At 43.9% G+C, this 26,448-nt stretch overlaps 1 protein-coding gene across 5 annotated transcripts in view; it reads right to left on the minus strand.

The window, feature by feature from the left end:
* Nucleotides 1-26,448, minus strand: part of eif4g3a (eukaryotic translation initiation factor 4 gamma, 3a) — a 185,988-nt gene that overhangs the window by 85,816 nt on the left and 73,724 nt on the right. For all 5 annotated transcript variants that reach the window (XM_060910167.1, XM_060910166.1, XM_060910164.1 and 2 more), the window contains 4 exons: nucleotides 6,304-6,486; nucleotides 5,553-5,664; nucleotides 5,198-5,316; nucleotides 4,283-4,399 (listed from right to left, as the gene is read on the minus strand). In XM_060910167.1, coding sequence (XP_060766150.1) covers nucleotides 4,283-4,399; nucleotides 5,198-5,316; nucleotides 5,553-5,664; nucleotides 6,304-6,486 — 531 coding nt within the window. The remainder of the gene's footprint in view (nucleotides 1-4,282; nucleotides 4,400-5,197; nucleotides 5,317-5,552; nucleotides 5,665-6,303; nucleotides 6,487-26,448) is intronic.

Below are 26,448 nucleotides of genomic sequence, written 5' to 3' on the forward strand. Positions count from 1 at the left end.
CGATTCCCACAGATGCTGTGACTTTAAATGTGCAGCGACATGAATAGTTTCTCAAATGCAATATACTTTATTGTTCAGTAACAAGCTTCATATGTCTTAACGTGTCTGTAATATTACTGTGAGGAAAAAAAATATATTTTTTATATAATTATACTTGCATATAACATCTAATTATACCTATTGGGCAACATCATGCTTACTGAGCATCACTAGCACTATGGAAAACCACAACCCAACATTGTTCTGCCTTTATACTACAGTGTGGTTCAATGCTTGAATCTGATTGATCCGAAGATGCACATTATTTTCATATAACGGGACAAATCAGACAGCAGTTTCTGCTTTAACATAAATAATAGGTTATCGTTAATGCACTCATTCTAATACGTTACTGTTCTTATAGTAATAGCTCATACACAGGGATTTATACGGCAGACGCTCCAAATAATCCAAGACTAGTAATTTAAAGAAAAAAGTGCACTACCGTTCAAAAGTTTGGGGTCACCCAGACAATTTTGTGTTTTCCACGAAAAGTCACACTTTTATTTCCCACCATAAGTTGTAAAATGAATAGAAAATATAGTCAAGACATTTTTCTGGCCATTTTGAGCATTTAATCGACCCCACAAAATGTGATGCTCCAGAAACTCAATCTGCTCAAAGGAAGGTCAGTTTTATAGCTTCTCTAAAGAGCTAAACTGTTTTCAGCTGTGCTAACATGATTGTACAAGGGTTTTCTAATCATCCATTAGCCTTCTGAGGCAATGAGCAAACACATTGTACCATTAGAACACTGGAGTGAGAGTTGCTGGAAATGGGCCTCTATACACCTATGGAGATATTGCACCAAAAACCAGACATTTGCAGCTAGAATAGTCATTTACCACATTAGCAATGTATAGAGTGGATTTCTGATTAGTTTAAAGCGATCTTCATTGAAAAGAACAGTGCTTTTCTTTCAAAAATAAGGACATTTCAAAGTGACCCCAAACTTTTGAACGGTAGTGTACTTCAAAAATGTGCTGTGATTTAACAAAGTAAACCTATAATCATTGACTGTGTCGACTTTTTTTTGTCAAGAGACATTTTCCATATTTATGGAAGCAGTCTCATTTGTAACGGTCATTGTGCTTTACAACACCATGTTTATCGCAGCTAATAAGTGAGAACATAAACTAACTTGTCATCTTACACTACGTTCAGACTGCAACCTGAAACGACCCATATCTGATTTGTTGTGAAATCCGATTTTTTTGTTAGGCCGTTCACATTACCAATTATATGAGACTTGTATGCGATCTCCAATATGAACGGAAAACGACCCAAAAGTGTCCCGCATGCGCAAATTGACACGTAATAAAGCACATCTACGTAATACGTAAACAAAAAAAAAGCGCACTCTTCATGTTTAATTTTTTTTTTTTTGGTTTGTTTAATTATCTGGTTAGTGTTAAAGTGTGAGGTCTCGTGTGTGTTTTTGTTTCTGAACTGAAATGAAAACGTGTAGCCTGGTAACGAGGGTTGACTCCTAAATGTCTCTCTAATTTCTATATAAGTGCACTACATGTTACTAGGAAGTAATGGATTTTTAAACTCTATATAGTGCACTCGAGCTTCAGTAGGCAGTCGTTTGGGATACGGCCGCTGTATTACCAAACTCTTAATTCAGGCTTAATAATTTGCACATATTTATTTCGTCATATTAATAAACTTTTTCTACATTTTTATAAATATTTATTTAGATTGTTTATGGCCAGCTGAATTCTGCAACTTCTCTCAGCGCTGGCTCAAGGTGCAGAAACACCAGTGCAGTTTGCTATGGAGATGAGGCGAGACCTGGCGATGTGGTTTTTGTGGCGGCGGCGGAACTCACACAATAATCTGATTAATGTGGGCAGCAGACTAATGAGACCGAAGGTGTCAAATTACTGGAAATTTCCAGAACAATCTTATGGCCCTTTTCCACTACCCTTTTTCAGCTCACTTCAGCTCACTTCAGCCCGACACGGCTCGCGTTTCGACTACCAAAAACCAGCACGACTCAGCTCGTTTCAGCCCTGCTTAGCCCCTAAAACTCGCACCGTTTTGGAGTGGGGCTGAAGCGAGCCAAAACGAGCCGAGTGAGTCTGGGGGCGTGAGCAGACACTCCCCTGTGCACTGATTGGTGAAGAGGAGTGTCCTCACATGCCCACACACGCCCCGCGAGCGCGCTGGGATCTGTAAACACCGCAAACCCGGAAGAAGAAGAATTACGAATTACGAGAATTATGAAGCCTTATGCGCCTCGCCTCATCTATACGCTCTTGCCAGTATCTGTTGGCGTTGTCGGTGACAACAAGCCACAGCACCAAGACCAGCAACACTAACGACTCCATGTCCTCCATGTTTATTGTTTACTATCCGGGTCGTGAGACTACCGCTTAAAAGATCACTGAATCAGTGACATACAGAGCATCGTGGACGAGTTCGCGGAGCGCAAGGCTCGTCGTATGCCCTTCAAATAATGCGCGCAGTAGGCTATTGATGTTTTATTATGAGCCATGTACAGTATGTCGCCGAATGTTTTTTTTTTGTTTCTGAGTTACATGTTCGTTTGAAGGACTTAATGTACAAAATAACATAGTTGCACCCCGTAGTGTTGAAATTGGTAAACACAGTGCATTCAGTGAGGTTTGCACCGCCCTCCTTTTATTTCTGACTCTTCCTGTCACCGTTGCAACCTCTGAGCGCTCATTCGTATGCCCTTCAAATAATGTGCGCAGTATAGGCTATTGATGTTTTATTATGAGCCATGTACAGTATCCTAATGTTTTTTGTTTCTGAGTTACATGTTCGTTTGAAGGACTTGATGTACTAAATAACATAGTTGCACCCGGTAGTGTTGAAATTGGTAAACACCGCAGTTGCGGACATTTTGTAGCCTAAAATGATGTTATGATAAGCTTTAATAAAATGCCCGGTCATTTGCCCCGCCCCCGGCCCGGCTCTGACTTGTTCCGCCACTGTCACTGATGTCACTGTTTGCGCTGCTTAACGACATCACGTGACGTCCACCCACTTTCGCTAACTCCACCCAATGTGTCCACCCACTTCCAGCCAGCACGGTTCAGCGCGGTTGTAGTCGAAATGCAACTCCAACAGCCCCGCTCAGCTCGACTCAGCTCGACTCAGCACGGCACGGCTCAGCCGCGTTTGTAGTGGAAAAGCGGCATTAGAATCTTGTAATACAGGATGGTTTAAGTTATAAATCAGTTATAAAAACTGTTTTATTTAATCAGGCTAACAGATCAACATCCAGGTCCCTACCAAATCCACCATTAGCTTGATCAATTCTATAAAAGTCTATTTAAATTCTGAAAACTGTACAAATGTTGTTGTTTTCCACCAAAGAGGCGGGATTAGCCAATGCAGAATAGTGATGTTTGTCTCTTGTTGATGACGTGTAGGTCGCATGAATGCGACCTGTCCGGTCAGACTGCAGTCGCATGTGAAAATAACGGATATGCATCGGATTTAGGACCACATATCCAAGCGGCCTGGGTCGCATGTGAAAAAAATCGGATCTGTGTCGTTCAGATTGTCAATAACAAATCGGATACAGGTCGCATATGGGCAAAAAAAATATCGGATATGGGTCGTTTCAGGGTGCAGTCTGAACGTAGTCTTAGACATTCCACAATATTAAATCCAAGTAAGAGGTTTTGTACAATAATAAACTAAACTTTGTAATCGTTGGCAAATTACTGTGATAACAAGCGCAATAACTCCAGAGTGTACTGTTAAACGAAAATCATCTTCAGGGTCGGGGGTAGGGCACTCAGCTTGTGCGTCATGGTGCATCATTACTCCCCACTCTCCTCTTGGCGTGCATTATTTTCATCTAATGGTACAGTCTTGGGTTTTATTTCTGACTTAATTCTACATGGAATGCCTATATTGCATTTACTGCTTACTGTTTATACAGTCGATACTGCGCTGTCTGCCCTTACTCTGCATTTCAGTATTGGGTCTCCACCGTGCCACCTGTGCTTGTTGTTTACACATGTGGGGCGAGTGATTAAGCCATTTATTATTATAGTGTACCAGTGTAATAACAATAAATGAAGTGCAGATGCTATAAAGAAATCAATAAAGAGAAGACGTCATAGCTGTGGTTTCTGAAAACACGGTTTCCTTTCCTAAGCTGCTGAAAATCTGCTTAAAGCTGGTAAAAAAAAAAAAAAAAAAAAAAAGACTTTAAGGTCAGTAGCAGTGAGAAAGCCTGGATAGGTGTTCTTCCTACCTGAGGAGGGGTGGGGGTGGAGGAAGGACGAACCACAGGGGGCGTGGTATTCCCACTGCCAGCCATGATCTCCTCTGTAATGTCCTTCCCACCCTGGTTGGGGTCCCGGATCCGGATCTGAGAGGACAGAAAGAGAAAGCGCTAAAACGTTAGATGCCCATTCACTTCAAGAAAACTGATTCAGTGATTATATAACATTATTTTTACAAAAAACAAAAACGAACCACAGCTCATCATCGTCACTATTATTATTATTAGTTCATAGATCAAGGGCGGCACGGTGGTGTAGTGGTTAGCGCTGTCGCCTCACAGCAAGAAGGTCCGGGTTCGAGCCCCGTGGCCGGCGAGGGCCTTTCTGTGCGGAGTTTGCATGTTCTCCCCGTGTCCGCGTGGGTTTCCTCCGGGTGCTCCGGTTTCCCCCACAGTCCAAAGACATGCAGGTTAGGCTAACTGGTGACTCTAAATTGACCGTAGGTGTGAATGTGAGTGTGAATGGTTGTCTGTGTCCATGTGTCAGCCCTGTGATGACCTGGCGACTTGTCCAGGGTGTACCCCGCCTTTCGCCCGTAGTCAGCTGGGATAGGCTCCAGCTTGCCTGCAACCCTGTAGAACAGGATAAAGCGGCTACAGATAATGAGATGAGATCATAGATCATGTGAAGTGTCTAAAATTCATGGCCCTGTTCAATAACATGAGTGAACGTATTAATATAAAGCTGTGATTTGAATTAGAGCTGGATTTACTGTCAGAGCTGCTGCGATAGAAAATTAACACCTTCTGATCAAGTAGGTTTGAAAATTCGGCAGCACCGTGGTATCAATTATTTACGCATCTCCAAAATGAAACGGTGATCAGACGACCATTTTAAACCCTAGCTGGCCGTGCACGATAGCGCGTGAGTTGTGGAACACTCACTGGCTTCTTCTCACGCTTAGCTGGTGGAGGCTGCTGTGGCGCTGTAGGCACTATAATCGGGGCTGAGGAGGGATACACTGTCTGGCCTGGAAAATATGCTGGACCCGTAGCAGCTGTTGCTAAAAGAGAGACATGAGAAGACAGAAAAAAAAAAAAAATTAGCCACATCATTATTTCACGAGTCACTGATCAAAACAACTACTGAGGATATCATTCTGGAATGTTTGAGATCAGGCAGTAGTTTCATCATCTGAGGAGTAGAAAAACAACGGCACGTGACTAAAACCAGCTGGATGGGAGACGTAGACTAAGACTGAGGAATGTATTGGTGTGCATACTCGACTTTTGCACTAACCGTAGGGTGCAGGGTATTCTCCTGGGCCAGGGCCTGGATAGAAGGTACCAGAGGCAGGGGGTGGGACAGAGAACTGCTGCGGAGGTCCAACGTAGGGTGAACCGTGTCGATACTGAGGGAGAACACCAGTTAGGCCGAGTCTATTCAGCTACTCTGTTTCAATTACAAATGGTCTGCATGAAGTCAAGATGATGATAATAGATCTACTGGACAAGAGCAGCAGTTATATAATACTTGGATGAAATCTCCTGCACTCACTTGTTCTAGTAAAAGCTATTTTAACGGAATTATGCACCATCTGGTGCCAGAGCCTGCCCTCCACTGCAGAAATAAGTGGAGAAGTTCAATTGTCCTTACTGTTGCTGTTCCTACGCTGAACTGTAAACGTGACCTTATTCTGTGAAGACGTCGGAGTGAAGACGAAACCTCCCCAAAATGTCTCGCACATCGATTAAGTTTTGTTATTTTTATGCATTACTTTTACATTTTATTTGTAAACACAATAATGAATGGAATACTTAAAAATAATAATAATTGTGAGGTTGTAGATTGACTGTGTAAAGTAACCCAGCCGTCTTTCAGATTCCATTTAAATTAAAAAGTTTGCCGAATCTGGGATTCAAATAAACTGCACAAAAGTTCTTGTCAAAGACTTAAGTAAATAAGCAAGCAAGCCCATAATGATTAAAAGACAGTTCTATAGCAGTATTATCCAGGCAGGCAGAGCTCAGAGGGGACAGGGCTTGGGTACCTGGGGGATGTAGTACTGAGCTGTTTGCGCAGAGGGAAAAGGCATGGGAGCCATGGTCATCATGATGGTTTGATTAGGGGGATACACAGCAGCGGCTGTGGGGGTCTGAGAACCAGGCCGGAGCGAGGGAGTGTTGGTGGGAAGAGTAGGCCGAGGTGTCTGCATCTGAGCTCTATGCAGGAACTGGAGAGAGAGAGGAGAGAATATTAAACAAGCTGCTGATCTGAAGAAAACGTCTGTTTCAGGATTAAATAGCCTTAACAACAACTCCTCTTGGGATTGCACTGAACTGACCCATTTTCCATTCAGGCGTTTCGATCCTGGGTGAAGAAAATAAGCATTGTACTTCCTCATAGTATTCAAAGTTGGGTTAAGCACATGTAGCGAGGAGTCGGATAGCGTGTACGTTTTCGGCATCATCTATGGATCTGAATGCGGCTGAGACAGATGCGCACCTGCATACGAAGATATCCACTAATCTGAAAAAAGCGTTTCCTTCTACGATGCCCACTTCAGCTGGGAGCTGGACCAAGTTTGACAATTGGTCATCGTCACAATATTTCATACGATATAAAATACATACAAAATCCATCCAGAATTCCATTTGAGGGCAAGTTTAAATATGCATGGATGCAAACGGCGCGCCTTTTGGCGGATGCCGCCTTTTTCACGGCTGTCTGGGGGACTTGTGTGAATCGCGCAGATCCGATGAGGTTTTTTTTTTTTTTTTTGGGGGGGGGGGGGGGGGGCGTTGGAGTGTCTGATTATAATTTCATCAAAGTAAATTCTGTATTAAAATTACTAAATAAGCAAATGCCGTTACAGTCCATGAAACATAGGAAGTAGAAGTATGAGAAGAAAACAGTAAATCAGAAAGCTGCACACGTAAAGCCAATTACGTAACTTGCGTTGGACTGATGGAAATCCTTGCGCCTGCAGTGAAGTGCAGCCAGCAGCAGATAATGGCACGCAGCCAATTGGTTTTACGTGCGCAGCTTTCTGATTTACTGTTTTCTTCTCATACTTATACTTCCTATGTTTCATGGACTGTAACGGCATTTGCTTATTTAGTAATTTTAATACAGAATTTACTTTGATGAAATTATAATCAGACACTCCAACACCCCCCCCCCCCACCCCCCCAAAAAAAACCCTCATCGGATCTGCGCGATTCACACAAGTCCCCCAGACAGCCATGAAAAAGGCGGCATCCGCCAAAAGGTGCGCCGTTTGCATCCATGAATATAGGACATTATGAAACATGTAAACCATACGAAAAATCATTCATGCTTATTTTTTGCAGCATTTTTACCCTTTTATTTATGGCGTATTCACACCTACGTTGTTTGGTCCGGACCAAACGAACCAAATTTCCCTTGGTCCGGACCTTTTGGGTTGGTCTGAATACAAACCACCGAACTCTGGTCCGGACCAAACAAGCGGACCGAGACCGAGCTGCAAGGTCGGACTCGGTCCGGACCAAAGGAACCCTGGTGCGGATCTTTTGGAGGTGTGAAAGCAGACCGGACCTAATCCGACAGTTTTGCTTTTTTGTACCTCGGGAGCTTCCGTCGTTTGTTGAGCATTATGGGAAACAGAGTCTTGACACTCCACCGCAAAGTGCAAACACTGTTTCGGTTGTCAAGGGTTGTTCAGTCACCAGTGGTAGACGAGTACAAAAAATGAGTAGGGGGCAAACGTGGGCCGAGGAAGAAACGCGTACCCTTGTGGATATATGGGCAGATGTCCACATATCCGAGCTTTTGGAGAGAACACACAAAAATGCCGACGTGTTTGCTGTATTCAGTGAGAAAATGAAGGAGAAGGGGTTCACGCGCTCCCCAGAACAATGTCGGCTAAAAGTGAAGAAACTCCGTCAAACCTACATTAAAATCAGGGACATTCTTTCAAAAAGTGGCGGTACTAGCGACGCAAAAAAGAAATTCATCTATTGCGTGAAGAGCCAGAACTGTCACAACATGATGTGCGCTCATCAGTGCTATCCTCCGTAGCCGCCTTGCCCTTTGTCGTCGTCGTTGATAAATTACTTGTACAACAGCATAGTAATCGCACAGTTGTGAAAACAGTAAAAACTGGAAAAAACACATAGCTTTGATGACATTAAAAAGAACTAGACCGGACAATTCCCCGGGGGAAATTGTGAGAGGATGCAGTGCGCGAAGCAATTCGGTCACGCATGTTTGCTGGCCGTGAATGTGTGACCTGCAATGATGTTTCAATGCAATGATTGTGTGTGTGCTTGAGACAGCAGCCGTCATGAAGAAGAGCTATTCAAGAGTATAAACAAAGTGACTACAGGCGGAAATTAGCATGTACTGCTATAACCTGGGACAGACATCTGTCCTTACCACAAGGATAATGTTTAATTTGTGCACTGTCCCTTTTAAAAATAAAATAAACTCTAAGAAGAGTGTTTGTAGTTTGTATGTACGAACAGAAGTGTTCCTAATAAAGTGGGCGGCTAAGGTGAGGCCTGTCGGCTGCCCTCTTCTCAGTTTGAGGCTTCTCATTCAAAAACCGTAAATCCTATCGTTTAGGTAGACACATTGGTGTGAATCAGGACAAGTTTTACTACTACTTTTGAGAAAATCATGTCTGTAGAGTGAAATTTGTGGCTGAAAACACAGTTTAAGCGAGAAAGTTTGACCTTTTTTTTCAAGCTCTCTCCACTCTGACTTAACGAGCTTCACTGGTGTGTAACGCAATAGACACCCATTCAAAAGCCGGATTTTCTCCCGGAACCCACATGGCGTTTGAGCCGGGACTGATTCGAAAGTGTAGAACCTAGCAGAAAAGTTGAATGCCAGATCCACAGAGGAGAAGTTTTCCTACGTTTTAGAGTTTGAATCACGTCTCTAGGTGAAAGCATGCCAGAGCAGCGGACGTTTGAAAAACATTGAAAAAGAGCTTTTTTTTCAATTAATTCCATAGAAATGAATGGGGTTTTTTTCAACGATTTTTTCGCGACTATGTCGCGAAAAAATCGTATTCTGTAGAGAAAAGTAATAGCATAGCGAGTCCGATCGAGCCGCATGTTTTGATATATTGTTTGTCTGTGTGCGACGTACGGTTATTGAGTTATTCGAAATCAAAATTTGCGTAGGAGGAAGAAGAAGAAGAAGAAGAAGAAATACGTAGAAGAACAATAGTTGCAGTGCTTTGCACTGCAACCTATGGGCTCCCCTAGGGGAGCCCATAGGTTGCTGTGCTGCAGCACTGCATCCTAATAACAGCACGGAAAGCCTCCATGACTACTTTTGAACTTAACGCTTTGTGCGCGTGTCGCCTCTGACCAATAGCTTAACGACCTCAGGGCGCGTGGCTTTGTTGACAGATTTTGGTCCGCTTACTAAAATGTACAGTGTGAAAGCGAACCGCACCAAAATGAAAAAAAAAACCAAAAAAACATTTGGTTCGGACCAAAGCAAGTGAACTATCGAACTATCCTGGTCTGAATACACCCGAAGCTTCTGGCATCATCGGTACCGAATAGCGCATGCCTGCTGGAGATTACACTAGTGCACAGGTCTAGATCATAATACGGTAGGGGTGGGTTTATTCGTTTGCCCTGTTTCTCTCTTACTAGTAGCGTCTGTTAGACATTACTCTGGTATCCAAGTCCTATTTTATTAGCAGCCAATTAACATGGGTCCCAAAATTGCAAAAGTAAGACAAATTAAAGTAGCAAGTTAGCATTATCATTACTACAACTATTCATGAAAATCAACCTCAACATATTTGGTTGCTATTAAACGTTTATTTGAGCCTTACGTACTTGTTATTTAGATATTATCTTATTAGCCTAAACTTGACTTTCCTTCATTCTTATTCTACTTGTACCGCAATTAACCTCATATTCCGCTCAGAAAATAAACCGCTTTATCAGTATTTTATCGGATTCTTATGGCTTAAAGGAAAGTGGCTGTTTTAAAAGGAGTGGCTTCGACACAAAAATACTCATGCCCCGAGACCTTTAATCAAGAAAAACCTGGCAACCTCAAGTATGTGAACTGAATAAGCGATCCAGAAAATCAAGTTAAGCGGCCGCTTAACTTTCCATGCGTGTCTACTAACTATTGTGCACATGTCTCAATCTCTCAATAAATCCTCTGGCGAATTTCTGCCTTAAACGCACAAGCACTTGTGGGAGAATGGAACGATTTAGAGCCTAGAAAGAGCTCTAGGTCAGTACTGAAGGCGAAATCTCCTATCTATCTCTATGATCACCCTGCACTGCAAATATTTCCTCAACAAATCCAGCCAAAAAGAGGGTGTCAGCTGAGCAACTTCAACAACAGAGGTGACCCTTGGTGGCCCGCCCACATTCTTTCCTCTCGCTGACACATGGAAACAGTGAAATTACCTTCTTTTCCCTTACCTAGGACACACCAAACCAACATTATTGAAGTTACATCAATTCAATTCTCCCATAGCATAATGAGCCAAACACAAGCAAACGGTCCAGTGGTGGGTGACCACCAGTAAAACCATTGCTCAGTGGTGAAGAGGTGATCCCGACAGGCGGAATACAAGTAGAATCTCCATGAAGAATCCATACATAAAATGTCATTAGGGAGGACACACGCCCGTCTTTCCTCAGTAGCTCCATTAAGCCTTTGGTCACAACCGGCCATACGTGCTCCTACGGCCGGTCTACGTGCAAGAAACGCACGGAGGGCGTGCGTGTGACGTGCTGATTTTCAAGCCGTAGACCGGCCGCAGAGGTTCTTTGTCATGTCAAACAAACTCTACGGGCGCTTACGGTTTTTTCAGGTTGCAAGACAAACTTACGGCCTCGTGTGTCTTCCGTACGGCCGACGTGCGTCTTTCGTACGATTTGCTGGTGTCAGGTTTGGGCAAAATGTCAATTTTTTTCATACGTCGCACTTGCGGACTCCGTATGTGTGTCGTGCGCCCCACATACGTAATTAGTGCGGCCAACGCACATTCAGATATTTCGTACGTTATCCATGCGTGTCGAGTAAAGGCCTCTGCATGCTCTTGCGACAAGGCTTTCGCAGATAGCTTTTCGCAGACAGTTGTAATTTATCGTTGAGCGGGGAGTAACAGGCGTGCGCGATGTTATTCACCGCCACAACGCAAGGGGGCGCTGAAGTCGCGAAATCGCTAGGAGTAGTTGGTGGGTGTGGTTAGTGGAGTGTTTATCCTCCGGTTACTTATAATGACTAGAACTGGAGTCGTATAGATGTCCGTATTTCCTCACTTCCTCGATCAACCGCTCTTCGTGCTGCTCCATCTTCGCTCGTGTTTTTAAAAATGGCGGTCGTGAAACCAAACCAAACCAGGAAAGTAGGGAAGCGGAAGTGCGTGTACAGCGGATGTAGAGTGGACCAATCAGAGCCCTCTTGTCTGCGATGCTGTCTGTGAGGCTTCTGCAGTGGTCACAATTTTTGGGAGGTGCGCGCAGAGCGTCGGCGAAGGTGGGGGGCTACGCAGACACCATCTGCGACGCCGTCTGCGAGGACTGGGTTGTCAGCATAAATTGGCCTTGAGTTGGCCGTGCATTGGCCGTACGGCGAGAGGGCGTCAATCGCACGAAAACTCGGGTATATAAAGCTGCAGGGGTGCCTACGGCCATTTGTACACGTAGGCTTTAATTGAGAGAAAATCCAATTTCATTTCATTGCATTGCATTGTGGCAATATGCCGAAGACAAAAGGGAAGAGGAGGATAGAAAAGGTGTCGGAGACGGAGGAGAGAGAGGGGGTGACAGAGAGGGAGGAGAGAGAGAGAAGACAAGGAGCAGTGAGGAGGAGGATGAAGACCACGACAGTGGCCAGCAGGCCAGGAGTTTGTCGTACTCTTTCGGCGTAGCAGACGAGGAGAGGTTGGTAAATTTTTTCCATGCCAACCCTTGTTTCTACGACAAGACTTTGGACCTGTACAGCAACGCCATCCACAAACGGAAATTGACACAGGGCATTGCTACTCAACTACACACAACTGGTGAGTATTGACCTGCTAAATACTAATTATGGTGCTGTTTTGGCATTTTCTTAGTAAAAATCCAACGTCGTTGGTACGCACAACGTACAGATCGTGCGCAGTTCTTGCAACCTTCATACGAAGCCTGCATGGAACGCACGGTCAGTACGGTAAGTGCACATTTGAAGGACATTGGTCTTACAACTACGTGCGTTGGCTGTACGAATGAAGCGACAGCCGTACGTCCGAGCAGCCTCAGATTTCGTGCGTGGTACGCACGTTCGACTTCCAGGTTGTACGTTGGGTGCGCGGTGATCTTACTCCTTCATGGTCACCACGACTACGTTCTCCACAAAAACAAAAACAAAAAACAAAAGCAGTGATTTGGGAAACGCCAAAAATCGCACGGCCAAAAAAATTGTACGTTCGGTTGTGACTGAGGCTTTAGTCATCTGTGTGGTCATGTTCAATTTATTTATACAGCGCTTTTAACTGTGGACATTGTCACAAAGCAGCTTTACAGAGATGCACATCGAGATTAAAAAAAAAAGTCTCACTAATGAGCAAGCCAGGAGCAATGGTGGCACGAAAACCTCTCTGAACTGACATGAAGAAAACTTAAGAGGAACCAGATGCAAAAGGGAACCCATCCACTTCAGGCTGACATGACATAGTGCAATTATGCGTCGTTACTTGTCCAGAAGCGCACAGAGTCATGCAGTGCTACGTGTGTTGAAAGAAAGTGAGCTTAACTGAGATGTACGCATGTTCTCAGAGTTTTTATAGCCTCCCAGACAGTGATGACACCGCAACATAAAAACCACACCGACTGAGAGATAAAACCCTGAGAAAGTCTGGAGGACTGGCTTCATACTGAGGCCTGGATCCTCCCCGTTTTCAGCTCCATAACGAGTGCGCAAGGCTTGTTTAGGGAACATGAAACCATTAGACTGAAAATCAATGCTGCAGCAGATCAGCAGAGAGCAGCAAGAGATAAATACACACGACGAGTATGTGCACGTTCACGTAATGCGGGACAGGAGTCAATCCGTTAGGCATTTTACAGCGGCAATTAGCGGGCTTCTATAAAGCCCACAAGATTAAAACAGTATCGTCACTTTCGAAACAAATCGGGCCTGATTCAGGAAGCCACAGGCTAGACGGTGTTTTAGGCTGGACGCAAACTCGTCTTGCCTCCTTGCAAAAGGTAACGTCAACCATCTACTTCGTTCTGTTGATGGCAGAGCTGAAGCGCTAAAGGTCACGGATTAAAACAAAAAGCCTCCCTCATTTCAAAGGGGACTTGGCTAGGCCAGAATCCTTGCTCAGTATTGAGGCAGTAAGACGAAAGAAGCTGGTAGGATAAAGGGCGCATGGGGAAAAAAAAAAAAAATCAATAAGAAGCTGTGCGCGCGCACAACTGGTACATGATTGCGCAATCAGAGTTGCACACAATCGCCTTGGGCTAGCTGGAAAGCCTTTCAGAATTTTAAGCGAGTGATTTATCCATACCAGGAGCAATAGCTTATTGAATTCCCTGCTAACAGAGAGAAAAACAAATAAACCTGATCACTGCTGGCCACTGCGAACTCTATTAAAAGGGACTGAGCACATGTGACAGTGTTGACGGTCTGAAGTGTGTGTGGGGGGCTATTACAGAACTATGAGTCATATGTGCCAACAGAAGCGAGAGTAGAGCCAGGGGCTAAACAGTGCTTTCCAGGGGCGTGTTTTTCTATCTCTCTCTCTCCCTCTGCGCGTGTGCGTGCACGAGAGCCGATGACTTCTACTAACCATGACTCATATACATAAACTGCTATCTCCACTGTTTAGCAGGAAAAAAAAGTCCAACAGTCCTCCCTGTCCACTAGACTGAAATGTGCAGATATGACATTTTATATATATGACAAATGCTGTACTCGTACAGTATTTATTTTGTGAACACTTCAAAATTGCGGCGGCACGGTGGTGTAGTGGTTAGTGCTGTCGCCTCACAGCAAGAAGGTCCGGGTTCAAGCCCCGGGGCCGGCGAGGGCCTTTCTGTGTGGAGTTTGCATGTTCTCCCCGTGTCCGCGTGGGTTTCCTCCAGGTGCTCCGGTTTCCCCCACAGTCCAAAGACATGCAGGTTAGGTTAACTGGTGACTCTAAATTAACTGTAGGTGCGAATGTAAGTGTGAATGGTTGCCTGTGTCTATTGCCCCTTTTCCACCAAAGCAGTTCCAGGGCTGGTTCGGGGCCAGTGCTTAGTTTGGAACCGGGTTTTCTGTTTCCACTGGCAAAGAACTGGCTCTGGGGCCAGAAAAAACCGGTTCCAGGCTAGCACCAACTCTCTGCTGGGCCAGAGGAAAGAACCGCTTATGTCAGCGGGGGGGCGGAGTTGTTAAGACCAACAACAATAACAAGACCGCGAAAGATCGCCATTTTTAAGCGGCGAGAAGCAGCAGCTGTACAAACGCGAAGTCATCCATTATTATTATTATTGTTGCTGCTGCTTCTTCCGCGTTGTTTTCGCTTCGATATTCGCGCAAAGGTTTAAGCAAACGTAGCGACGTAACTGACGTATACAGCGACGTAATGACGTATACAGCGGCGTAATGACGTGGCTTCCTTTAGCACCGCAAGCTATGGAAAAGCAAACTGGTTCTCAGCTGGCTCGCAAGTTGAACGAGTTGTGAACCAGCACCAGCACTGGCCCCGAACCAGCCCTGGAACTGATTTGTTGGAAAAGGGGTACATGTGTCAGCCCTGTGATGACCTGGCGACTTGTCCAGGGTGTACCCCGCCTTTCGCCCGTAGTCAGCTGGGATAGGCTCCAGCTTGCCTGCGACCCTGTAGAACAGGATAAAGCGGCTACAGATAATGAGATGAGACTTCAAAATTGCCATGTGGCAGCCAGCTGAGAGAGAGAGAGAGAGAGAGAGAGAGAGAGAGAGACGCACCATTATTGTTTACAAGTTTACGTAAACTCTGAGCTTATTTATTTATTAAACTGGTTTTTCTAGCTACATTTGTTAAAAAGTGCCAGATGATGTTCCCAAGGTTCCATTTAGCAATCCAACATGACATAACCAAACTGAAAACACTATGTCGCTTGCTATGTAACATTAGACCATTAGCCAGGTCACTCCGTGATACAAGAGCGAGCAAGAGATTAGAAGCCAGTAAACAAATGTCACATGTACAACACACTGGAAATAATGACTTATAATAAACCTGTCATGGATCCAAAAATGCAAATCCTCCCAAGGATCCTTTTTCACTTCAAACACTGCCCAGTAAGACATTTATATAATTACTGTGTTAATTCTGAGACGCACAACAGAATACGAGTTATTCTGACAAATACCATGTACTAAATACTACATGCTCAGACGGGCTTTAACACACGACCAGGCTGGTGTCTGAGCCAGTCCGAGATGCTTCGTAAACATCTGGCTTAGGGTGCACACGCACTATACGATACCGGAGCGTGTTTGACCCCCCAAAGTCCGGTTTGTTTGGCTAGTGTGATTGTTGTGTGCCGTGCTCAGGTATGGTTCAGCTGGCCCACTTGGAAGAAGCGGGTTTGGGCACGGTTCAGTTCGAGTCGGATACGGTACGCGTCAGTGTGCTCACGACCTATGCCCAAGCACGGAACTCGAATGCTACGATGTGCACTTTTCAACGCATTTGGGTGAACAGGTCTGGGTCTCACTGTATCGAGGAACGCAAATTGTAACCAGCGAGTAAAGCTGTAAATTGTCGGCTGCTGCCTCTGTAAAAATCTTCTGATATGTTCAGCATCACCATGTTGCATAATTGATAAATCTGTACGGCATGTGAGGAAGCTGTGCGTCACTGCACACCCCAAACGACTCCAAATAAACCACAGTGGAAAAACAGTTTCCACTATGCCATGAGAGAACGGTTTCTTCAACACAAAAAACGGCATTGTGATGACGCAAGCGGGCTCAGAACAATGTGAGCGCAGACCAGTGGGGGAGTGGAGGGTGGGTGGGGCATAATCGTACTCGGGCATGATACAAGGCAACTATGCCTTGTGTGAGTAGCGCCCTTAATAGGCTTCTGATATGCCAAGCACCAGTGTTCGTTCTCTGTCTCTCTTTTTTTTTTTTAAAACAATCTATCAAGCAGAAGAAAAAAAGGTTATTTTGCTGTTGCTGCTAAAAAATTTTTTTTTAAATTGATATAAAATCATTTAACCAAACACATTCCAACTGGTTCACATATGTATTGGTTGTGTGATGCCCCATAACGCCATACTGGTAACTCACTGCTGATTCCCAGTTCCCACCAACTACTGTTCTACAGTCATTAAGCATTTTTATTACGCAGATACAGGACGTTAACAGCAGTCGGTATTAAAAGCAGGACGATGATCTAATTTACCGCATGCTACCTACATTTTTTTTTTTTTAGGGCAAGCGCAGTGAAATTGTCACTTGGTGGTCAGGCTTGTAACAGCCCTGCTACAGTCGGCATTTTTTCACTCAGGGTACACATTTGGAGAAATAAGATGTTATGCAGGTGTATTTAAAAAAAAAAAATGTGTCAAGTTTCTTGTATTAAACTTTTGTTTACAACCCCAATTCCAAAAAAGTTGGGACAAAATACAAATTGTAAATAAAAATGGAATGCAATGATGTGGAAGTTTCAAAATTCCATATTTTATTCAGAATAGAACATAGATGACATATCAAATGTTTAAACTGAGAAAATGTATCATTTAAAGAGAAAAATTAGGTGACTTTAAATTTCATGACAACAACACATCTCAAAAAAGTTGGGACAAGGCCATGTTTCCCACTGTGAGACATCCCCTTTTCTCTTTACAACAGTCTGTAAACGTCTGGGGACTGAGGAGACAAGTTGCTCAAGTTTAGGGATAGGAATGTTAACCCATTCTTGTCTAATGTAAGATTCTAGTTGCTCAACTGTCTTAGGTCTTTTTTGTCGTATCTTCCGTTTTATGATGCGCCAAATGTTTTCTATGGGTGAAAGATCTGGACTGCAGGCTGGCCAGTTCAGTACCCGGACCCTTCTTCTACGCAGGCATGATGCTGTAATTGATGCAGTATGTGGTTTGGCATTGTCATGTTGGAAAATGCAAGGTCTTCCCTGAAAGAGACGTCGTCTGGATGGGAGCATATGTTGCTCTAGAACCTGGATATACCTTTCAGCATTGATGGTGTCTTTCCAGATGTGTAAGCTGCCCATGCCACACGCACTAATGCAACCCCATACCATCAGAGATGCAGGCTTCTGAACTGAGCGCTGATAACTTGGGTTGTCCTTCTCCTCTTTAGTCCGAATGACATGGCGTCCCTGATTTCCATAAAGAACTTCAAATTTTGATTCGTCTGACCACAGAACAGTTTTCCACTTTGCCACAGTCCATTTTAAATGAGCCTTGGCCCAGAGAAGACGTCTGCGCTTCTGGATCATGTTTAGATACGGCTTCTTCTTTGAACTATAGAGTTTTAGCTGGCAACGGCGGATGGCACGGTGAATTGTGTTCACAGATAACGTTCTCTGGAAATATTCCTGAGCCCATTTTGTGATTTCCAATACAGAAGCATGCCTGTATGTGATGCAGTGCCGTCTAAGGGCCCGAAGATCACGGGCACCCAGTATGGTTTTCCGGCCTTGACCCTTACGCACAGAGATTCTTCCAGATTCTCTGAATCTTTTGATGATATTATGCACTGTAGATGATGATATGTTCAAACTCTTTGCAATTTTACACTGTCGAACTCCTTTCTGATATTGCTCCACTATTTGTCAGGGCAGAATTAGGGGGATTGGTGATCCTCTTCCCATCTTTACTTCTGAGAGCCGCTGCCACTCCAAGATGCTCTTTTTATACCCAGTCATGTTAATGACCGATTGCCAATTGACCTAATGAGTTGCAATTTGGTCCTCCAGCTGTTCCTTTTTTGTACCTTTAACTTTTCCAGCCTCTTATTGCCCCTGTCCCAACTTTTTTGAGATGTGTTGCTGTCATGAAATTTCAAATGAGCCAATATTTGGCATGAAATTTCAAATGAGCCAATATTTGGCATGAAATTTCAAAACGTCTCACTTTCAACATTTGATATGTTGTCTATGTTCTATTGTGAATACAATATCAGTTTTTGAGATTTGTAAATTATTGCATTCCATTTTTATTTACAATTTGTACTTTGTCCCAACTTTTTTGGAATCGGGGTTGTACATTAGTGTCATTGGATCACCACAGAGAACACTTTTTAAATTTTGTTTCCATGTTGATTCTTTTATTTTTTATGCCTTTTTGGTCCATTTTGGCACGTTAGACTGTTCCATTGTACATTGAACTATATAACATCATACACAATCCCACAAGGGGCGGCACGGTGGTGTAGTGGTTAGCGCTGTCGCCTCACAGCAAGAAGGTCCGGGTTCGAGCCTCGTAGCCAGCGAGGGCCTTTCTGTGCGGAGTTTGCATGTTCTCCCCGTGTCCGCGTGGGTTTCCTCCGGGTGCTCCGGTTTCCCCCACAGTCCAAAGACATGCAGGTTAGGTTAACTGGTGACTCTAAATTGACCGTAGGTGTGAATGTGAGTGTGAATGGTTGTCTGTGTCTATGTGTCAGCCCTGTGATGACCTGGCGACTTGTCCAGGGTGTACCCCGCCTTTCGCCCGTAGTCAGCTGGGATAGGCTCCAGCTTGCCTGCGACCCTGTAGAACAGGATAAAGCGGCTACAGATAATGAGATGAGATGACACAATCCCACATTTCTAGTGCATTTTGTGCTACAAGATTGATATGAAATGATAATGTAGCTCCTCTGCTTAATATAATATATGCATATAAAGGAGCCATTTATCACCTGGCAAAAATTTCGCTGTTCTTTAATAATGTGTCCGTCGTTATGCGAAATGACATTTTTTGGTCAGTGTTCTCAAAAAGGAACCCAAAAATTCAAATCATTGATTCTTTTAAATGGTATCCATTTTGGTAGTTTCAATCTCTATACATGTCGGAATAACGCACAGAAAAAAAAAAATTTTGTTGACTGTAAGGCACCGACACCTTTCAGCGTTCATTGAAAATGTTCACTGGGATAATGGAAAAAGCAATGTAGTCTCCGTAGCCCTCTCGAAACTCAGGGTTTAATCAGCGTTAAAGAATTTCCCATAATGTTTTTATAATTACCACGAGAAGTAAAGGTATAAAAATGCCTTTAGTCATTACAGACTTGAAGTAATTGCACGGAGCAGTGGTTTAATTGAGAAACTTAGTCTCCGTAGCCCATGTCGTCTCCGTAGCCCCCAATTCTCCGTTAGGCGTTTCTTCGTTAGAAAAGATATTTGATTCTGTGCTCAATGCCACACACATTTTTTCATCTCATCTCATTATCTCTAGCCGCTTTATCCTGTTTTTATCCTGTTCATAGCATAGTGGAAACTGTTTTTCCACTGTGGTTTATTTGGAGTCGTTTGGGGTGTGCAGTGACGCACAGCTTCCTCACATGCCGTACAGATTTATCAATTATGCAACATGGTGATGCTGAACATATCAGAAGATTTTTACAGAGGCAGCAGCCGACAATTTACAGCTTTACTCGCTGGTTACAATTTGCGTTCCTCGATACAGTGAGACCCAGACCTGTTCACCCAAATGCGTTGAAAAGTGCACATCGTAGCATTCGAGTTCCGTGCTTGGGCATAGGTCGTGAGCACACTGACGCGTACCGTATCCGACTCGAACTGAACCGTGCCCAAACCCGCTTCTTCCAAGTGGGCCAGCTGAACCATACCTGAGCACGGCACACAACAATCACACTAGCCAAACAAACCGGACTTTGGGGGGTCAAACACGCTCCGGTATGGTATAGTGCGTGTGCACCCTAAGCCAGATGTTTACGAAGCATCTCGGACTGGCTCAGACACCAGCCTGGTCGTGTGTTAAAGCCCGTCTGAGCATGTAGTATTTAGTACATGGTATTTGTCAGAATAACTCGTATTCTGTTGTGCGTCTCAGAATTAACACAGTAATTATATAAATGTCTTACTGGGCAGTGTTTGAAGTGAAAAAGGATCCTTGGGAGGATTTGCATTTTTGGATCCATGACAGGTTTATTATAAGTCATTATTTCCAGTGTGTTGTACATGTGACATTTGTTTACTGGCTTCTAATCTCTTGCTCGCTCTTGTATCACGGAGTGACCTGGCTAATGGTCTAATGTTACATAGCAAGCGACATAGTGTTTTCAGTTTGGTTATGTCATGTTGGATTGCTAAATGGAACCTTGGGAACATCATCTGGCACTTTTTAACAAATGTAGTTAGAAAAACCAGTTTAATAAATAAAATAAATAAACTCCGAGTTTACGTAAACTTGTAAACAATAATGGTGCGTCTCTCTCTCTCTCAGCTGGCTGCCACATGGCAATTTTGAAGTCTCATCTCATCTCATTATCTCTAGCCGCTTTATCCTGTGCTACAGGGTCGCAGGCAAGCTGGAGCCTATCCCAGCTGACTACGGGCGAAAGGCGGGGTACACCCTGGACAAGTCGCCAGGTCATCACAGGGCTGACACATAGACACAGACAACCATTCACACTCACATTCACACCTACGGTCAATTTAGAGTCACCAGTTAACCTAACCTGCATGTCTTTGGACTGTGGGGGAAACCGGAGCACCCGGAGGAAACCCACGCGGACACGGGGAGAACATGCAAATGCCGCACAGAAAGGCCCTCGCCGGCCCCGGGGCTCGAACCCGGACTTTCTTGCTGTGAGGCGACAGCGCTAACCACTACACCACCGTGCCACCCATTACACATTTTTTATTTAAGTTAAAGCTATCGTTACGATCTTCTACAACCTGAAATAAATCTTTTAACATGCCAACTGCATATATAAACACAGGCACATACGCTGGTGTAGTCTCCGCAGCCCCCACCAATTCACTGAAACGGCGGTCTTGATCAACAGGCCATATCTTCTGAATCAGATGAGGATACCTCGTGAAATTTTCACACTGTAATATTAAGATATGCGGAAACAAAATGCACTGACTAAAAATCTGAAAACTAAACTTTCAAAAAATGACCCTTTTGGAAAAGAAATGTGTACCCTGAGTAAAAAAAAAAAATGCAGTGTTAAATGCAGCTTTTTGGGTGCTACACTTTGAAATGGAGCACAATGATGAAGCAGCAACTTTACCGAATCCACCACTCCCAATTCTGACCTACATTCAACAGCCCTTTGCTGATTTGGCAATCCACGCCCTGCTGGTTTCGAATGTCCTGCAAGTTGCCGGTGCCGACAGGTTGTTGTGGAGGCAGCCCTGAGCACACTGTCGTGCTGCACAGATGGCAATCCCCCCCCCCCGCATTCCCACAACGTGTCCAACGAGAAAAGACGAAGTAGGGGGATATCCACTGGAATTTGCTGAAGGCATCAGATTTATTTCAAATGTCACTATAACCATGCTGTAAACTGTAGAAACAGCCAACACTATGTTGAAATCAGCATGAAGCAAGCCAATTAGACTAGAGAGCACTCGGAGGACGGTGTGATTAAGTTACAGTAAGAATCAGCAGAAGGATCTACGGCAGGCCTGATTACGGTTTCTCCAGAGGTTTTTACATAAGCGATAATCATTAACATCCTTGAACGAGATTGCGTTTGCGAGTAGATCCAGCCTGCTTTTGCAAGAACAGGAAATGAGGAAGAAAAAAGTCCCATTGGTATAATTATAATGGGAGAGCATGTGTGTTTATGTAGCTGATTGAACAAGAAAGGGAGAAAGCTTGTGTGCGTGCCACTGAGTGTAACCGAGAAAAGCACTATCGTCATCTTACATGGCGACCAAACATTAAGTCGGATGAATGAAATTTCTCGTGCCTCTGCAGCATTTCCTCTGAGCCTGTGTTATCTGCAGGAGAATGCGCCATTGTTCCTCCTCCATCTGGCCTGCCACACACACTTCTGTGACGGCGATTCGGAGTGTGTAGTGCCAGTGGATGGGCTAATGCTGCCCTGCTGGCACTCAGCTATTTACAGCTAGTCAGAACTGTAATAGCCAGACAGTTTCAAGGTGCAAAAGACTGAGTCATCTGGGCTGTGAAACCGGAGCTTCTGGTTTGCTCTGGTTTTCCCAAACACTAGAATGGACACGTGCTGACAGAATGTCTAAACAACTCACGCTGTCCATTTCTGTCTGATAAAATTGTCTTTCCTGTATTGCAGAACTGTATACGTAAATCTACCGAGAATTACTCTTGGAAATGGCGTTAAAATAGTTCCAAGAGCAACTCTTAGGATCTAATCGCAGAAGTGTGAAAGTGGTATTGCTATTAAAATGTTAAGACTTTGCCGAATTAAGCGATGGCATCTAACTGTTCTGTTTACACGCAAACCCCACCCCAATGGACCCAAATACACACCCTATAGACCCCTTTCACTGACGTCACCCGAAACCGGAAGTAAACAGACCCTGCGCCATTTTGGAAGACCAACAAACTCGTGATAAGGGGATAATAACGGCAGCGGTATGTGAACCCACGAGTATAAAGTGGAGTGGCAAACGACTTAAACAAACAAATCTGAGCTGTTTTATTTATGATTTATTGGCCCAACAGTAGACTTGAAAGAAACCTGGCAAAAAACTGTGGATATAATGGATAAGTCTGTGCATGATCTGCGGACACTTTGAGGTAAGCAAACGCAAGAAATTCAGATTTAAAACATGCTAAAGTGGCCCCAAGTTGATAACTGTATGAGGAGCAAGCCTCCCAGACTTCTACAATTTAATTATAATAATAATAATAATAATAATAATAATAATAATAATGTAGGATGGTTTGGGGCTTGCTCGCTGCTGCCAGGTTGGTTGTTGAGTAGCCTGACTGTTTTTTATTTCCTTGCATGTGGTATCATTGTTGATGCGAGGTTGTTTTTTGAACATGCCAATGCGGACACGATTTCCCCTGATGAGTTATGACTTCAGACGCGATGCGTGTGTGGAGGTGTGGAGTCCGCATGATATGTGCGTAAGATAGGCTTCTCATGTGTTTGGAGATCTGCGCTCTGAGACAAGCGCAAGCACACACACACCCAAGGGAAAAAAAGGGACCCCCCGAAAATATCAGCATAGTTCGAACACTGAGTGTAGGCACTGGGTGTAAACAACAAATAGTTTACAATATCTGGGTAGCAAACAGATGGCAGAATTGGTGTCCGGTCCTCCTTATGTTTCCATTCTCCCTTGCCGCGAGTCTTATCATATGGGTCAAACCCATCAATCACAGCCAGTTTCTCCACATACCGTGCCCTTTCTGCAACTGGTAATGTACTCACATAACCCGAATTATCATCCATCGTGTCACTTTACTCTCGCTCTTACTTTGTTTTATATTGAGTGCGCATGTACTTGGTCTTCCAATATGGCCCCTAACAAAATCTCGCGGCGCGGTGACATCATGTGAAAGGGGTCTATAGCTGAGCTGAAAGAAAGAAAGGACAGTCTAAAGAGGAGATCTAGGATCAACCTGGCTAGTCATGATGACAAACCAGTTCGCCAGGTGATGAATGCTTCATAACTAGCCATTTCATGCCCCCAGAAGAGTACAAGAAACAACAGTATGCACTGTCAAAATACTGGGCACAGAACACAGCATTAAAAAAAAAAATTCCAAACTCCACAAACAAGTAAAACAGTTTAGTTCCCCCCCCCGTACGTATAACAAGTGACTATTAAAATCTATACACGAGTGCCTGGGTTTCTGGGAAAGCAAGGGAGTATTTTTACTGCTTTTTACTTCCTTCTACTTTCCATCAAAGCAGAGTAATGAATTAATCATTTAATTACTAACTGTTTATTAAAAATGTTGTCCATACCAGATAGACTTTATTTCAACGAACAATACACATTGTCAATAGCCACAAAACAGCTTTTAATGACTTGGAGTCTAGTCAAGGAGTTTTACAGTGGTGCTTGAAAGTTTGTGAACCCTTTAGAATTTTCTATATTTATGCATAAATTTGACCTAAAACATCGTCAGATTTTCACACAAGTCCTAAAAGTAGATAAAAGAGAACCCAGTTAAACAAATGAGACAAAATTATAATACTTGGTCATTTATTTATTGAGGAAAATGATCCAATATTACATATCTGTGAGTGGCAAAAGTATATGAAGCTTTGCTTTCAGTATCTGGTGTGACCCCCTTGTGCAGCAATAACTGCAACTAAACGTTTGCGGTAACTGTTGATCAGTCCTGCACACCGGCTTGGAGGAATTTTAGCCCGTTCCTCCGTACAGAACAGCTTCAACTCTGGGATGTTGGTGGGTTTCCTCACATGAACTGCTCGCTTCAGGTCCTTCCACAACATTTCAACTGGATTAAGGTCAGGACTTTGACTTGGCCATTCCAAAACATTTAACTTTATTCTTCTTTAACCATTCTTTGGTAGAATGACTTGTGTGCTTAGGGTCGTTGTCTTGCTGCATGACCCACCTTCTCTTGAGATTCAGTTCATGGACAGATGTCCTGACATTTTCCTTTAGAATTTGCTGGTATAATTCAGAATTCATTGTTGGCAAGCCGTCCTGGCCCAGATGCAGCAAAACAGGCCCAAACCATGATACTACCACCACCATGTTTCACAGATGGGATAAGGTTCTCATGCTAGAATGCAGTTTTTTCCTTTCTCCAAACATAACACTTCTCATTTAAACCAAAAAGTTCTATTTTGGTCTCATCCATCCACAAAACGTTTTTCCAATAGCCTTCTGGCTTGTCCACATGATCTTTAGCAAACTGCAGACAAACAGCAATGTTCTTTTTGGAGAGCAGTGGCTTTCTCCTTGCAACCCTGCCGTGCACACCATTGTTGTTCAGTGTTCTCCTGATGGTGGACTCATGAACATTAACATTAGCCAATGTGTGAGAGGCCTTCAGTTGCTTAGAAGTTACCCTGGGGTCCTTTGTGACCTCGCTGACTATTACACGCCTTGGTCTTGGAGTGATCTTTGTTGGTCGACCACTCCTGGGGAGGGTAACAATGGTCTTGAATTTCCTCCATTTGTACACAATCTGTCTGACTGTGGATCGGTGGAGTCCAAACTCTTTAGAGATGGGTTTGTAACCTTTTCCAGCCTGATGAGCATCAACAACGCTTTTCCTGAGGTCCTCAGAAATCTCCTTTGTTCGTGCCATGATACACTTCCACAAACATGTGTTGTGAAGATCAGACTTTGATAGATCCCTGTTCGTTAAATAAAACAGGGTGCCCACGCACACCTGATTGTCATCCCATTGATTGAAAACCCCTGACTCTAATTTCACCTTCAAATTAACTGCTAATCCTAGAGGTTCACATACTTTTGCCACAGATATGTAATATTGGACCATTTTCCTCAATAAATAAATGACCAAGTATAATATTTTTGTGTCATTTGTTTAACTGGGTTCGCTTTGGGTGTTTTCACACCTGGTCCCCTTTAAAGGAACCAGACTCCGTCCTCTTTAAGTGGACCAAAAAGTGGACCAACAGAAAAAGAACTCAGTTCTTTTTGTGTTCACACTGTGAATTTATTACAAAGAGGACTGGGTTCTCTTTCTGGTCCAGTTAAGCTTTGATGGGGCCTCAGTCCTCTTTCTGTTCACACCAGGTCCTCTAGAGCCCTCAGACCCCCAGTGCATGGAATTCTGGGTAATTTTCTCTTGAATCAAAATGTCTGCTGCCATGCTTGCCCTGCTGTATTCTTTGATCAAAATAGTGCGGATTAAGGAAAATATGCGCAGTGCATGATCATTACATTCACTTTTTTATTGGGGCCGACTCAGTCAGTAAGTTCAGAAAGCGGCTGTGGTAAGTTCCAAAAGGAAGTTGAGTTTCCCTGCTACAGTCACGTGACCAACTACGGCAAACGAAGAAGGTTAAACTACAGTGAAAAAGGCGAAGTGAACCCGGTGCGCTTTTTGTTCAGAATGCGCAGATTAGGCGAACCGTACCGTTGATTTTTAGCGAACCGTACTGAGACCACCTCCTGAGGTGGTCTCAGTTCGGTTCGCTTTAAAGGGGTCTGGGTACGGTTGGAGTGTTCACATATGTGCAAAAAATGTTGAGTCATCGAGCTGAGTTCGGTTAGATGGCTGAAAGGGACCAAGTGTGAAAACACCCTTTATCTACTTTTAGGACT

Source organism: Neoarius graeffei, chromosome 26, assembly GCF_027579695.1.
Source record: "Neoarius graeffei isolate fNeoGra1 chromosome 26, fNeoGra1.pri, whole genome shotgun sequence".
Lineage (NCBI taxonomy): Eukaryota > Metazoa > Chordata > Actinopteri > Siluriformes > Ariidae > Neoarius > Neoarius graeffei.